Source organism: Solanum stenotomum, chromosome 6, assembly GCF_019186545.1.
Source record: "Solanum stenotomum isolate F172 chromosome 6, ASM1918654v1, whole genome shotgun sequence".
NCBI lineage: Eukaryota > Viridiplantae > Streptophyta > Magnoliopsida > Solanales > Solanaceae > Solanum > Solanum stenotomum.
In genome coordinates this window covers 5,762,567-5,779,939 of record NC_064287.1, presented here as the reverse complement: position 1 = coordinate 5,779,939, position 17,373 = coordinate 5,762,567, and the positions used below count along the sequence as shown (strand labels likewise).

General features: G+C 32.6%; 1 protein-coding gene across 1 annotated transcript; it reads left to right on the top strand.

Moving 5' to 3' along the window:
- The first annotated feature begins 13,628 nt into the window (after positions 1-13,628).
- LOC125867737 (vascular-related unknown protein 1-like) lies at positions 13,629-15,530 on the top strand. The gene is made up of 2 exons (XM_049548306.1): positions 13,629-14,025; positions 14,569-15,530. Exons 1-2 carry the CDS (start codon positions 13,669-13,671, stop codon positions 14,755-14,757), a joined length of 546 nt encoding a protein of 181 aa, XP_049404263.1. The 5' UTR covers positions 13,629-13,668; the 3' UTR covers positions 14,758-15,530.
- Positions 15,531-17,373: the final 1,843 nt, after the last annotated feature.

Sequence of the window (17,373 nt, the reverse complement as noted above, 5' to 3'; positions counted from 1 at the left end):
TCGTAGAGAATGTTACCTTTTTTCGGGCAGCGAACGAGACCAACAAGTAGAAGAACAACAACTTCAATACCACAACAAGATTTCGACGAGCTTTGCAAGCGGCGAGCACAAAAGCAAATCTCTTGTCGATTCTGGCCTGTTTATATATTTGTTTCTTTCAACAACTAAAATCCTCTCTCCTCTTACAATAAGAAATAAGAAACTACTTATAGAAGGGAAATAGGGTTCCAACTTTGGAGGGAAACAGATAGAATTAGGATAGAAATCGGGTATATTTCAAAATTCAAACACCATAAATTTCTTGCACCATTTTAGGGGAGACCCCTTTTTTCTGAAATTTTGCCCCATTCCGGAAGAGAAAAGGGGAGAAAACATGTGCTTGCTGCCCGCTACGATTCGTACAAGCTGAAAGGGACGTCAAGGATAAGGACAAGAAGAACACAATGTACTGCTCACAGTGTTGACGCTTGGTCTGGCTGTGTATCGCTATGAATTTCTCCGTGTGCTCATTGTGATGTTGAGGTGTTTGGACTGCTGTGTTGTTGACGTCTGGAGGCTGATGATGAAGATGCCGTGTAAGTTTTTTAGGATTGGAAAGGAGTTGGGCCAGGTCGGAGGTTGGATTGGTTCGCTGTAAATAAGAGGAAAGGGAATTAGAATAGAGAAATTGGGCTAAAGAGTTGTTGGGTTATGCTGGAAATTGAACTTGTACTGCTGAAAAAGTAAGCAGGCCCAAAATTTGGTCTTTTAAGGAATTAGAAAAGTTGAAAGGTAAATGGCTAATTCCATAAATAAAAAGGCTATATTCCAAATTAAGATATGGCCCTTTGAGTTCAATCGTGGCCGATTGGAATTGGGGTTTAAGCAAATTGAGCTCGATTGACAAATTTGGTTAAATTTTAAATAAAACAAATTAGTATGATTAATTAGTGAGCTTCTTATTCTTAATGAAATAAATAGTTAACTTAATTTATAAACCAATTAATTTAAAAACCCACTAATTGATTCAAAATTTTAAAACTATAGTTCCGAATGAAACTAAGTTAATAAAATACTTATTTTAACAATGTATAAATCTTTTGATATGATTTTTAAATATTTATAAGATATACTAACTACATAAATGATTATATGAAATATATTTCTTATTCAAAATGCTTATGAAAATCAATTGAAATTATTTAAAAACCTAGAAACTATTTTAAATTTTATGAAGCTAATTATTCTAAATCGTTTGAGAGTTAAGAAGCTTAGCAATTAATTATTATTGGGAAGGGTCAAAATTGGGTGTCAACACAAATGTGTTATTCAATCCCTCTAAATCTACCTTGCTCTCCCTCTAAATCAGCTATTCTATCACAATATTTATTCCTTGATTCTACAACAAATGTATATGATCATGCTAATTTATATCACTACATTATTACATTAATATATACAACCATTTAGTATGTCTATCATGCTAACACTTGTCTATTTTAGACTTTGTATGCTCCTTAAAAAAATATTGAATATTCATATTAATTAATATATTTTTTTGGACTTTGAAAATTGATTTGAAGAAGAAGTAATTACTATTAAAAACAAAATATAAACAATAATTTATTGTTTTCTTGATATATTATAAGTGATCGATAAATAAAAATGAATTGAGGGAATCTATGGTTGCTTGTTAGGAGCTCTGTGTTTTGAAGAATGCCAAAGTGCATCGAACATGTTGTGATAATATGATACAACGTTCATCTAAGGTTCATACGAGAAGGAGTTCGCAAGCGAGATAGTTTTCTTAATCAAATAGGAAAACTAGAAAAAGTAGGAAGCAGAAGTAAATGAGGAGTTAGAGGCGTGATTAAAGAATACAAAAAGGAAATAAAGACAAAACCAAGTTAAGTAGGAAGTTGAGTTCAAGTTGAACAAGGCTTTAAGGCAGCGAATACAAGTTCGACTTGAACAAGGTTTGTGGAAGCGTGATCTACAAATAGGGCAATAGTTTCTTTGGAGAAATTTGCGCACTAATATTGAGAGTAAATCAAAAACATTGTCAAAGAGAGTTTGAGAGAGTTTTTGAAGGTTCTTGTGGTGCTGAGAGTTTGTGAGGTTTTTGTTAATTATAGTTAATTGTTATTTATTGCAATTTGAGTTTTGAGCGTAGGAAGAGTCTAACGAGTTGTTATAACTTGGAAGACTCTGTAGGAGACACAAATCGAGTTTTTTTTTGTCTTGGGTAGTTAGGAGTTAGAGTTTATAACTCTTTAGGTTACATAGTTGTGTAATCATTGTATTATTTGAAGGTGAAATAAATAATACGAAGTTTTGAAAGAGTTATCTTACGAAGTTGTTTACTGCTAACTTCAGATAGTGAGGAACAAGTAGTAAGTACCTATTTCTTTATAGAGTTAAGGAGGTCGTAATTCTAACAAGTGGTATCAAAGCAAGGTCATCTTAACATAAGTCTAATAACTTAAGATAAGATCATCATGAATTCTGCACCTCCTCTTGGACATGGTCAAGGACAGCACATCAACATGCCACCATTATTCAATGGATAATACTACTCATGGTGGAAGACAAGGATGGAAGACTTCATTCAAGCCGAAAACTACGAACTATGGGTTAGAATTACTGATGGATCGTTAACTCCTACTGTTATGGATAGTGAAGGAAACACTGTACCAAAACCCAAAGAAAAATACGGAGAAGCTGACTACAAGATGGGAAATAATGCAAAAGCCAAGTGCATTCTTGTATGTGGACTAGGACCTGATGAGTTTAATCACATCTTAAGTTGTACCTCAGCAAACAAATATGGGACACCTTACAGAATGCTCATGAAGGTACAACTCAAGTTCGAAAATTTAGAATTGCCAGGCTATGCACTGAATATGAAGCCTTCAAGATGAAATCTGGAGAATCACTTCAAGCTATGATCACCAGGTTCACTATTGTGGTAAACGAGTTAATCTCCTTGGGGAAAATTTACACCACTGAGGAACAGGTAGACAAAGTTCTTAGAACCTTGTCTAGATCATAGGAAATAAAAGTTACTGCAATCAGAGAAGCCAAGGATTTAACAAATATGACTCTTGGATGAACTGGTAGGAAATCTCAAAACATATGAGATGAATGTTAATAAACGAGGTGAAGGAAACAAAGAGAAAAATCTTGAACTCAAAGCAACTGAAAGTGATGAATCAAATATAGATGATGAGGATTTAGCACTGATCAGCAGAAACTTCAAGAAACTTTTCAAAAGAGGAATGAATTCTGGCAAAAAGTCATTATCCACCAAAGAAAAGACTACAGAGAAACCACAAAGTGGAGGATGCTTTAAGTGTGGTAAAACTGATCATCAGATTAAGGACTATCCTATGTGGGAAGTAGAATGGAGAAAGGAAAGGGCTGAAAAAGAGAAGAAGGATCTTTTAAGCAAAAGAAAAAACAAAGAGAAGGAACAAGCGATGTAGGCAGCTTGGGGAACAAGTTTGTACATGTATGAAGAAGATGCTGATGACATTGCCTTAATGGCCATAGAAGAATCAGAACCTGAACCTGAATCAGAATATGAAGGAATGGAGGTAAATCTATTTGATCTTAAAGATAAGCTAATAAATTCTCTAAGAAAAAATTATCTTTTTTAACGCTCACATCTATAGAAACAATTCATGAACTAGTTAAAACTAAGAATCAATTGCTTGCCTCCATGACTAGTTTAAAGTTTGAGTATATCGATCTCGAAAAACTCAACAGTGAACTACAGACGAAAACCAAGCAATTGTTGTAGAAAATTCAGCAACTTGAAACCTGCAATTTAGCACTAAAGTCTGAAAATATAAAACTAAAAATTCTTGGTAAAGAAAAGGCGTGTGATCAACCCAAGCATGAACATAAAGTCAATAAACTCAAAAACGACTTAAGCTTGGAAAAATAAAAATCTAGGAGAATGAATCTTGAATTGTCCAGGATAAAAATCGATCTAGAAAGAGCAAATAAATGGACAAGATCATCCATGATAGTCACACATCTGGGTAACAATACTTGAAACATCAAGGCTCGAATAGGTTTTGAGAAACCTCAAAATGACGAAATCCCTCTATTTTGCAGTCTCTGTGGTAAAACTAGTCACTCTAAATCTAATTGTCAAAGAACCAGAACTAACACACACCTAAGGAACAAACACCCTCTAAACAAAACAAGACTTCCAAACTGAATAAATAGAGATCTTATTAATCCTTTTGATCAAAACAAAGGACCCAAGTTGATCTGGGTTCCTAAAACTAACCTTTAATTCTTTTTCAGGAAGAAGTGAGAGGAAGAAAGCAACATTGGTACATGGATAGTGCTTTCTCAAGACACATGACCGGAGACAAAGCAATGTTTCTCTCACTTGAAAAAGGAAAAGGTGGAATGGTAGCATTTGGTGGTGGAAAAAAGGGACAAATCAAAGGCATTGGTAAGATTGGAAGATCTGATGAGCACTCAATCGAAAAGGTGTACTACGTGGAAGGACTGAAACACAATCTTCTTAGTATATCCCAACTATGCGACAAGCGAAACAAGGTAATTTTCCTATCCACTGGTGTTGAAGCAATCAATCTAATCACAAAAAAAGTAGTCTTAACTAGAAAAAAGGGACAAACATGTCTACACTGTAAACACTTTGATCACATCTGATGAGAACCTAGTATGTCTAAGTGTGTTGGATAAAGATCCTCTACTTTGGCATAAACGACTAGGTCATGCTAGCCAAGTACAACTAAATAATCTCATCACTAAGGACTTAGTAATAGGACTACCTAAAACAAAGTTCAAAGAAGAAAAGATGTGTGAAGTCTGCACTCTAGGGAAACAAATGAAATCATCCTTTAAATCAAAACAGGTGATAAGCTCAACCAGGTCCTTAGAACTAATACACATGGATTTATGTGGACCAATGAGAGTCAAAAGCAGGGGAGGGAAAATATATGTGTTCGTATTAGTTGATGACTATACTAGGTTTACTTGGACACTATTCCTGACATCAAAAGAGGATGCATTTGAAGCATTTTGCTCGCTAATAAGAAAGCTTCAAAAGAAATTTGATAAACAATTAATGGCAATCATATCTAATCATGGAACAGAATTTGAAAACTCAAAGTTTGCCCAATATTGTGATGTCCATGGAGTCGACCATAATTTATCTGCCCCTAGAACCCCTCAACAAAATGGTGTGGTTGAAAGGAAAAACAGAACCTTGTAAGAAATGGCTAGAACCATGATGATTGCTAACAAAATCACCAACCAATTCTGGGAAGAAGCCATAAATATTGCTTGCTATACCATAAATAGATGCATGTCTAGACCTGTGTTAGATAAAACTCCCTATGAATTGCTAAAAGGTAGAAAAACCCAACATCTCTCATCTAAGAGTGTTTGGGTGTAAGTGCTTTATTCACAATAATGGAAAAAATCTGCTAGGTAAATTTGATGCTAGAAGTGACAAAGGAATCTTTTTAGGATACTCCACATATAGTAAAGCCTATAGGGTACTTAACAAAAGAACAATGTGTGTAGAAGAGAGTGTGCATGCTATATTTGATGAAAGCAATACTATGTCTAACCAAGCCTTGCAGGAAAATGAAATACCATCAAAAGAATACACAACTCAGTATAGGAACAGATACAAGAAACAGGTCGCTCAAATACAGTCAATGAAGACAGTGTTGAAACACATGAGAAAGATGATGCCTCAGAAATGGTGCCTGGTGAAAACCAAACAGATCTGAATAATGGTCAAGATACAGAACAACAAATTTGGTTCTAAAAGATTACATATGTCAAGGATCACATCCATTGGACAACATACTTACTGATCTCACTTTCGAAATAACCACCAGATCGGGGATAAAAAACCATTGTGCTTTTAATGCATTCCTATCCATGATGGAACCAAAAAAGATCAGTGAAGCTCTCCAAGATGCAGACTGGATTATGGCCATGAAAGAGGAACTAAATCAATTTGAAAGGAGTAAAGTTTGGCATCTGGTGCCTAAACCACTAAATAGAACTATAATTGGTACAAAGTGGGTGTTTTGAAACAAGTTAGATGAACATGGTACTATAACAAGAAACAAAGCTAGGCTAGTAGTCCAAGGGTACAATCAAGAATAAGGGATAGATTATGATGAAACATTCACACCTGTGGCAAGGTTAGAGGCAATCAGATTACTCATAGCATTTGCATCACACATGGAGTTCACTCTGTATCAGATGGACGTAAAAAGTGCATTTCTTAATGGGTTACTAAAGGAATTAGTATTTGTCAAACAACCCCCTGGCTTTGAGAACAATGACTATGTCTATAAACTTGATAAAGCTCTTTATGGGTTAAAACAAGCTCCAAGGGCATGATATGATAGACTGTCAAAATTTCTCCTAAGCCATGACTATTCAAAAGGTAAGATTGACAACACACTTTTTCTTAGAAACAAAGGAAAAGACCTACTGATTGTACATGTGTATGTTGATGACATCATTTTTGGAGCAACTAACAAGACTCTCACAAACGAATTTGCCAACCTTATGAGCAATGAGTTTGAGATGAGCATGATTGGCGAATTAAACTACTTTCTAGGGATTCAAATAAAGCAAACACATACAGGTACCTTCATTCATCAGCAAAAGAATGTCAAGGAACTACTCAAAAGATTCAAAATGGAAGATGCTAAACAAATTGATACCCCAAAAGCTATAGCTACAAAACTAGACTTAGAAGGAACAAGTTCTGTTGCGGAACAAAAATTGTATAGAGGTATGATTGGGTCACTTTTGTATCTTACCGCCAGCAGGCCTGATATTGTGTTCAGTGTGGGATTATGTGCTAGATTTCAAACCAATCCCAAAGAATCTCATCTTCAAGTTGTTAAAAGAATTCTCAGACACTTAAAAGGAACCACTGACTTAGGACTATGGTATCTAAAGGGGAGCAATTTCGAATTAGTAGGGTATGCCGATGCGGATTATGCTGGTTACCTTGCAGACATAAAAAGTACCACAAGTATGGCTCACTTTCTAGGCTCATGCTTAATTTCTTAGGGTTCAAAGAAACAAAACTCGGTTGCATTATCTATAACAGAAGCTAAATATGTAGCAGCAGCCTCATGTTGTGCTCAATTACTATGGATCAAACAACAACTCAGTGATTTTGGTCTTAGTATTGAGTGTGTCACCATTTTCTGTGATAACACAAGTGCAATCAACATTGCAAAAAATCTTGTCCAACACAAAAGAACAAAACATATAGACATTCGTCATCACTTTCTAAGGGACAACGTTGAGAAAGGGTTAATCTCCATGAATTTTTGTGCCACTGAACAACAAATTGTTGACATTTTTACTAAGGCATTAGCAAGGGAATAATTTGAAAGAAACAGGTTGGAATTAGGGATGATAAAAATCGCCTAAGCATCTCTGCTCAGTGAGCAAACTGTGATCCTAAATTACTTGCTTTTTGGGTATTAATACTCATAATGAATTGTGACTAAAAAAAACTCTACTACTCTCAGGTAATTAGAGACGCAAGGGATTAGGACTTCAAGGAATACTATTCTCCAATAGAAAGTATGTACATTTTACTTATTAAAGAAGACTAAAATGCCTTGCCCTGTACACTTTACCCGTTCCCTTATTAAAATTGTTGTCATAAATTATGATTTACAACCGCTAAAAAATCAAATCTCACCTATCAACTCATCAAATCCATCTGTCTCACTTCTCCAAAGACCCTTCCACTTTCCTAAAAAAAAAGCCTTTCTCTACTCTACTTTTCATTCTTCTTCATCTATCAAAATACCCCATCTCCATTAATCATCTCTACCATTACACAAATCTTTTTTCCAATCATGGCATTCCCGTCAAATCCCAACCTTGCTATCATTCTTTTTTATAATCAAAAAATCTCGTTTGTCTTACCTGCTCTCTTATATATTGACTCTTATGGAGTAACCCATCTTGCATATTCTCTCATGGAGGAAGCATCAATTCAGGGGGAAAGGAGAAACCAGAATTTGAGGTCTGATTTAGGAGACGAAACGATAGCACGAAGTGAGGGGGAATCAATATCCTCAAAGGAACAAGTTCATTCTTCTTGTGATAATGACGATGATATTTCAGTGGTCCAACTGGTTTCTAAAAGACTTCGTTCACGCCTGAGTATAATCTCTTGTCAACCCATTGCTATGATTCTTCCAGATGCTCATGAAAGTCATACTTCAAACCCATCAGTGAAGGCTTCGATTTGAGTGACTCGATTTGTACAGCTTACTCGGGACGCAATGCTTCTTGCTAAATCGACTAAGAAAACTCGCCCGCTGCAAAGTAAGTTTGTTGTTCCTTCTAATCCTATAGAGATTGATGATGATGACATTGTTGAACCCAAGAAAAGTAGAAAACAAAAAAATAAATACATCTAAACTAGAAGAATCTGGTCCCAAAGAAACTGATGAAATTGACTCTGCTAGGGCACTATCCTTTAGGAGAAGAAATGTGATTAGGGGTAGGGTAATTACTGGATTTGGGGGTGACGAGATGAGTGAATTACTGGCTCTTTTACAAGCCCAATGATGGACTGAACTACGTAGTCAAGGAACCCATAGGCGTAGAATGGGTAGAGAAGAAACCAGGGAGTTCTACCTTAATGCAACAGGGTCTGATTCGTCAGTTTCAAGTACTGCTTGTGGTGTTTCGTTCACACTCAATGTTGAGATCTTATCCTCTATACTCGGGGTACCTAATAGTGGATGGGGTCATTACGTTAAGCGCGATTGGCCACCTCTAGAGGGAAACACCACTGCTCTTGAAATATGTCACCAATTCTCAAATTATCTTACATTGAATGATTATACCAGAGTTGATAAAGGAGCTATGCTACCCTTGCATCGTTTGTTGTTTGATGTTGTACATAAAATAGTACTACCTCGAAAGCAAAAAATGACGGAGGCAAATTATTTGGATCTCACTCTTATGGAGTTGTTGCTATCTAAGATCCAAATTAACTTACCTACCCTTATTCTCAGCCATATACATGGTCTATGTGTGTTTGATAAAAAAGAACGTGGACTGGTGTATGGGTTCTGGCTTGGTATGGTGTTTGAACATTTTGGTGTTCCTGTTAAAGAGTGGCAGATTCAAACCATTAAGGATGTATTGGGGGTTGTGGATCATGAAACTATACCTGCTACAAAGAGAGGGGCAAATGCACCAGTGCAACGTTTAAAAGCTTCTCTTACTGCCAAGGATAAGGAACTGGATGCTTTATGAGTGGCTCACTCTGCAGAATTGGATCAGCTTCGAATTACTCATGAGTTGGAACGCGAGAAGTTGATTGCTGAGAACTATAAAGTGAAGGACGAACTAGCTCAGACTCAGGTTGCTTTGCACAATGAACGGAATATCAATTCAGGGCATCTGAAGAGTATCTTTGAGTTGTTATCTAAGGGTTCCTCATTCTCATCCTCCCTTGTGCCTTCTTTTGATTCCACACTAATCTAATTGTGCAGGTGATGTGTTTTGTTTTTTTAAGACTAAAGTGTGCATTTCTGACTTTTTGGTGGATATTGTTTTCTGTTGTTGCTTAATTCTGTTGTGTAACTAATGCCTAAGTTGGTAGTTTTCTTGGTTATGGTTTGTTATGATGTATAGGTCTTTCTTTCCAGTTTTTGTCTAATGTCAAAAGGGGGAAGATGCGTGCATAATTATTTGTGTTCACCATTTCAAATGCAAGTCTGTTCAAATGCAAGCAGTTTTCAATACAAAGCTTGAAAAATTTGCCATAGTAAAAAAGGGGGAATTTGTTAGGAGCTCTGTGTTTTTGAAGAATGTCAAAGCGCATAGAACATGTTGTGATAATATGATACAACATTCATCTAAGGTTCATACGAGAAGGAGTTCGCAAGCGAGATAGTTTTCTTAATCAAATAGGAAAACTAGACAAAGTAGGAAGCATAAGTAAAGAAGGAGTTAGAGGCGTGACTGAAGAATACAAAAAGGAAATAAAGACAAAACCAAGTTAAGTAGGAAGTCGAGTTCGAGTTGAACAAGGCTTTAAGGCGGTGAAGACAAGTTCGACTTGAACAAGGCTTGTGTAAGCGTGATCTATAAATAGGGTAATAGTTTCTTTGGAGAAACTTGCGCACTAATATTGAGAGTAAATAAAAAACATTGTCAAAGAGAGTTTGAGAGAGTTTTTGAAGGTTCTTGTGGTGCTGCGAGAGGTTTTTGTTAATTGTAGTTAATTGTTATTTACTGCAATTTGAGTTTTGAGCGTAGGAAGAGTCTAACGAGTTGTTATAACTTGGAAAGACTCTGTAGGAGACACAAACTGGGGGGATTTTTGTCTTGGGTAGTTAGGAATTAGAGTTTTTAACTCTATAGGTTACATAGTTGTGTAATCATTGTATTATTTGAAGGTGAAACAAATAATATGAAGTTTTGAAAGAGTTATCTTACGAAATTGTTTACTGCTAACTTCAGATAGTGAGGAACAAGTAGTAAGTACCTGTTTCTTTATAGAGTTAAGGAGGTCGTAATTCCAACACTAGTGATGCCCATTTTCTTTCATAAATATATTGATGCCATTACTAGGTCACTTTCATTCTAATCAACAATGTCGGCTGCAGGCAGTTCAAATTTGGCAAACATTGAAAGCATAACATGGCAAATTCCTTGTGATTTCAACGCCATAACTATATGTTTACTCTGTTCATCATTACTTGTTCATCATATTAATATCTGTCTCATTTAAAAAGTTAAGAGATATTTTATTATTTTTATGTGTATTTTACCCTTGCTATTAAATATTACTCTCTGTGTTCCTATTTAATTGTCACCATTTTAGATTTCACGTCCCTTAAGAAACTAGACAAGTTTATCGTTATACCCTTATTTAGTATTATCTTAAAGTTAAGTTTTTAATAAATGGACATGAATTAATTTATTTTGCTTAATTAATTTGACCAATGAATATGATTTAATTACTTTGTTTTTCTATGTTGATCAAATTCATACTTTCAAGGCTAGTAACTCTTAAGGATAAAATAGGAAGAACAATGTCGTTTATGCAGTTGATTTTAACATTTATTTTTACTAAAGAAGACATGTAAATAGGAACGAAAGGAGTATTATGGAACATTTAATTTTACTAAGGACGACATGTCAATAGGAACAAATGAAGTATTAAATATCTAAGACATTTTCCAAATGCTTAAATTTAATATATTCAAAGAGTAGTGTAATACTCCCTCTATTCCACATTAATTGTATTTTTGGGTTTTTTTTTTCATTGTTTAAAATAATTGAATTGTTCAAAGTTGAAGATGGATATTTGAATTTTTTTTTCTTCATATTTGTCCTTTTCTTTAATGAAGTTTGATATTTTCTAGGAGATAAACTGCATCACTTACAAAGTTGAATTTATGATTTCTTAAAGGGCAATAGCGGAAACTGGAAAGTATAGTTTAAATTATGATTTTGAATATTTTTTTTCTTAATAAGTGTGCATTGTCTCACAAAGTATGTTTATAATATGAAATAGAGGGAGTAATATTACTCCTATGTACCAAGTTAATAATGGACTAGTACCAGGGCCGACTCAACAAGATTGGGGGCCTAAAGTGAAACTATAGAAAGAGGCCCTAATATATTTTTTTCATCATATATATTTTTATTTAAAATCTACTCTTCTAGGTTTTTTAGATGAGAAGTCATTAGTTACTGTTTTATAATCGATTTGTTTTAATAATTTCTTTTCAATTGATAATATAGCTAATTCATTCAATCTCTCTTGAGACACTGTTGATCTTAAATAAGATTTAATCAATTTTAGTTTCGAAAAACTACTTTCGGCTAAGGCAACGGCTACAGGAACATATAACATTATTCTATAAGCATTATGTTATTTGGAAAAAAATCAACACTTTTCATTTGATTGAGTGTTTTCATTAGATCAATAGCTTTTACTTGTATTATTTCTCTGAACACATTTAATTCATAAAATAAATTTAAACCATCAATATCAAAATAACTATTATGCGTTAAAGAAAGTTCAAGGTTAAGATAATATTTTTTAAGTTCTCATCATCTAGTGATCTTAGTAATTTACCACTAAATAAGAAATCAAAAATATTTTCATATGCTTCAATTGGTTCAAATCTATTTTGAAGTGAAAAATAGCTTGATCTACTACGTGAGCATATATATATATATATATATATATATATGACTTTGTGATTTAGTTAGCAATATTTTCATCAAATTGTTTCTTATGAAATTCATGTTCAATGTTAATCTCGTGTGCAATTTCCTTAGTAGAAATCATAGCACTCATACATATAATTTTTTTTTAAAAAAAAACATATATTAGTAAAAAAATAATGGGGGCCCTCAAAAATATGGGGCCCCAAGCGATGACTTTAGTTGCCTAGGGATTTAGACGGCCCTGACCAGTACTATTGTTAAACAATAAAAAAAAAAGGTATTAATATTTGCATTTTTAAATAGGTAAATGCCAGTGAAAATCTAATATAAATTCAAGAAAACCAACAAACATTCCTCTTTTTCGTGTTCATGTACATCTTAGACAAATTAATAAAGAAAACATGTCTTGTCTGTCCAATTCTTTCAAATGAAATATAATAGTGTGATCACATTGAATTTGAACCTATATTTCCTAAGTAATCTAATACAAATCTCATCCCGTGAATCGTGATAAATCATTCATTTTATGGTTTTAGATGAACAAAATGCCACAAGAGGCTAAACACCTTTTTGTCTATGCCAATGGCAATTGCTAACCAACAATGGATTTACGCTCTCCGTTTCATGATATTACTTTGTTGATCTGACATACGCTTAATTTTTTTTAATTAAAAGTATATTTTACTAAATTAACCTTATTAATGATGATTTAAAATTTTAAATTTGACTACTTATTCAGGACTAAGGGTAGTATGACAAAAAAAAATTCATTAAAATAGATAAATAAAATCCAACATCTATTTTTGATATATAGGTGAAGTAAAATAAATGGAGGGAGTAATTAACTCACAGATAAATCACTCAAAATTAATTTTTTCGTAATTATAAAAACGTAGTACTATTTTTTTGGTGGATAAACTAAAAAAATAAAAATCTAATTAATTAGGAGCATCATTTAAACAACAAAGGTCAACCAATATCCCTTGACATTTCTTTACCTCTCAGCACGTCTCTCGTGTTATATTAATTAGAAACTATTGAATTTTAACTTCCTCAACTTCTGGTCCCACAACAAGATTCCACAATCATGGGTCCCACTTATCTTCTCTTGTTTCCTACTATTTCTGTTCAAATTTAGGTGACACCCTTCGAATTTCGAGAGTCAAATAATTTAATTTTAATCGTGAATTCGGATATAAATAAAACCTTTATATCGTTTAAAATTCATTCTAACACAGGTCACAATAATTTGACAAATTCAATAATTACTCTCAAATAAATACTTGTCTGAATCTCGGAATTCGAAAAGTATCACCAAACTTGGAACATAGGGAGTAACTAACTTTTCTCATCTTATTTATACATAGTCCCTCCCTACAAATGAAATGAATATATCCCTCAAACCAACTTCAAGAAAAAATAATTAGTTTCTTCTTTCACATGGATTTAGGTCCAAATAATTCATGTGTGAATAATAATATTGAGATGGAAACAAATTATGATGATGTTGATCATGCACCTGAAGAAAGTGGATGGACAACTTATTTAGAGGATTTTTCAATGAAGCAAAGGGAAAATAACTATAGTTCATCATCTGATCATGATAATAATTCTTTTGGTAGCCCTTCTTTGCTTTCTGATGCTGCTTCACATGCTGCATGGAAACAAAATTCTCAATCTCCTATGAGTGGTTCACCATTTCTTAAGAGGTTGAATTTGAAGAAACAAAAAAGAAACAACAAAATTTCTGATCCTGATTTGGAAGACACTGCTAGCTCACCTGTAAATAGTCCAAAGGTCAACCAAAACTTTCTACTTTTTATTTTTATGTATCATATTCTTGTTTTTCTTTTCCTTTCGTTGTCGATTAGGTATCAATAGAAATATAAAGATAATAGAAGTATGGATGATTGTATATAGATTAAAATTGAACAGATGATAGGTCAAGATCATGTTGTTTCTTGGGAATTACATAGAGGAGAATGAGTAGATATTGAACGATTAAATTTTGAGTTCTTGTTATCGTGAATTTTTTCATCAAGATGGATCTCTCTTTTACAATCGAACGAACTCATACTAAGGCTAGGAGTAGTAAGGGTTGTAAATCAGATGGTACATAACATGGTTTTGAAATTAATGGTACTTTAATTAGGTCAAATTTTTTTTAAGATGAAACTTTTAGGTTAATCCAAACTTCGATCATCAGGAAATTACATTATATATATAATGAGAAGGATCATTTTTTTTTATGTATATATGATAAATATTTGTGTTACTTAGTGAAAATTCTGATTTCGCCACAATTTTGTATTGAGATATGTCTTGTTTTGTTATTAACAGGTAAGTAATTTTAAGCAGATGGACATCAATTATAGGACAGAAAATAGTAGTGGACAATTCCAAGAAATGAAGAGAGTTGAGAGAAACAACAAATCTTTTGATGGAAAAGACAATAATGGGTATATAGAATTGAAGAAGAAGGGACTTTGCTTGGTACCTTGGTCCATGATAGTCAACAACCATGGCTGATCTCCCTAACATCCCTCTCTCTTCATGTAAAAAAACTTCATCTTTTTTTTTGGGGGGAGGGTGGGGAGTGGGGTGAGGGTGGGGTGGGGGTACTGTAAAAAATATAGACAAAATACATTGATAACCCTTAAAATTATCAGTGAATTTTACTTAGATATACTCGGATTACGATAAGTTTTAATTGAACACCTGAATATGATAAAATAATTTTATTAGATATATATTTTCGACTCTAATTTTAGAAAATCAATTTTGTGCGTATTCTCAAGCATATATTATACTAATAATAAGTTGATTATATAAAATATATTTTACCTTCTTTAATTATATATATTAGCCTCAATAAGGACATACTTGAGGTTTTATGACTTATTGATGATAATATATATAATCAAGAGAAGTGATTAACTTATTTACATAATGGGTGCTTGAGAACACACAATTTATTTCTCCAAATTTTGAGTCGGAAATACTTAATAGGAAAACTTTATCAGGTGTTTAGTTGTAACATATCATAGTTCAAATATTTAAGAGTAATTTACTGATAAATTTAAGTGACTATTATGTATCCTGTCAAAACTATATAGTATATGAATTGTAAAAATGTACTACATCATCATTGTCACAAAAAGAAAAAAGAGAAAAAAGGAAGAAAAAATTGTAAATAGAGCTTCTTTTTCTCTTTACACAAGTATTATGTAAAGAAGCAGTAAATCATTATTAATAGTAATGTTTTGTATTATTTTGGGAAGTCTGCTAATGGCAGAAAATCTAAAATCACGTTTGATTAACAAATATTAATAGTAAGTTGTTAGTTTTCTATTTTTCTTCCTAAAAGATTGAGTTGGTTGAGAAAGATTTGATTCCAACATTTACTTATTTTATATAATTACTATATCTAATTCTCAAACAAATTTGGGTTAATTATATAATCCTCACCAATCACATTCCCCAATTAAATTCATTATAGGCCAATTTTTTATTTATTTATTATATATATATATATATATATATATGAAAGTATTAAAGATTCTTTATATTTTTTTTACTGGCATAGCTCATACAAATCTTTATTAGAACTAAAATAAGTGTATTAATAGACGTTGAGAAAGATATATTTTTCTTCTTCTATTAGGTCCATCTTTAATGATTCCAGGTAGGGTGTGCACTATTTGGATTAAATCGAAAAATTATATTAAATTAAATCGAATTCTAATTTGGATTGGTTTGGATTAATAATTTCTTTTGTTTGATTTTTTAGTTTGGTTTCGAATTTAGAAAATAAAAATTGAAAAACCAAAATACCAAATTATATATATTTAAATTGCAAATATAACTTCGATTATATTTCTAATTATTGCACAACCGAATAGTTAACCAAATAGAAAGAAAACCAAACCAAAAAAAGAAAAACCAAAGCGAACCAAATTTATTTTGGTTCGGATTGATCGAGTTACACTTCTTCATTATAAAAATAAAAAAACTCAGATCCAATAGTACAAAACCAAATCGCAAAATCGAATGTGCACCCCTAAATTTCCAAGAGATTGTAGTTTTCTTCGAGATAATTTCTTGTAATTTTAGGTCTATCTTTTCATTCCCTTTTTAATACCTGATTAAATCACCAATATGGTTAATTGATTGAGTTTTATCCTTGCCAAATTCATGCCTTTGGCGAGCTTTATGGATGCAACTACTTGCTCAATTAGTCTATGATCTAATTAGTGTCATTATTGTTTTTGGAGGAAAATACGAGGCACTCTCTATCAAAACTATTGTCAAGGAACAAAACCAATATAATGAATTCTCTTTGGGTTCCTTTTTAGTTATTATATTGCGCTTCTCGAGAGCTAATTCGACTAGTTTTCAAAGCTACATTAGATTATATTCATTCGATATTTTAAATAAAATTTTACATATTAAAAAATTATACAGAAAGTACTGTAAATTGCAACTTTTTTCATATCAATATGATGAAAAAATACACCTTAAAATATTAGTCAAAATTCATATTGTTTGACTCTTGTAAAGGAAACTGTGACAAGTAAAAGAAACTGAGAGAGTAGCTAGTTTGACCAAACGTTTGTAATATTAAAAGTGTTTTTGTTCGTCACCGAAAGTACTTTTTTTTTTTTATAACACTTCTCAAAATAAGTTGATTTTAGAAGATTATCCAAACATTCTAGCTATAACTTGGTCAAACAAGCTATAAAACTACTTTCTAATTCAATATGGTTGATACTTAATGGACGATTAATTGTCCTTCAATCGTACTTTCTCCGTCTCAAATTAGTTGACTTAATTTTGATTATGATATTTGTTAATATAATATAATCTTGAACTTTAAAGATTTGGCTCCTCTCCATTACCCCTTCCCTTCATTTCGCCAAGTGCACCTCTAGATGAAAGACATGTGTCTTATTTAAAGTTTAAAGGTCAAAATTATATTTTATTAACAAATATCATAACCATAGTTAAGTCAACTAATTTTAGAAAACTGCTCTTCAAATTGGATAAGAATTACAATATATTTCATACAAAATTTGATATTTATTAATATCACTAATTTCATCTTATATTTTTATATTTAAATATTAAAATTGTAGCACATGAAAC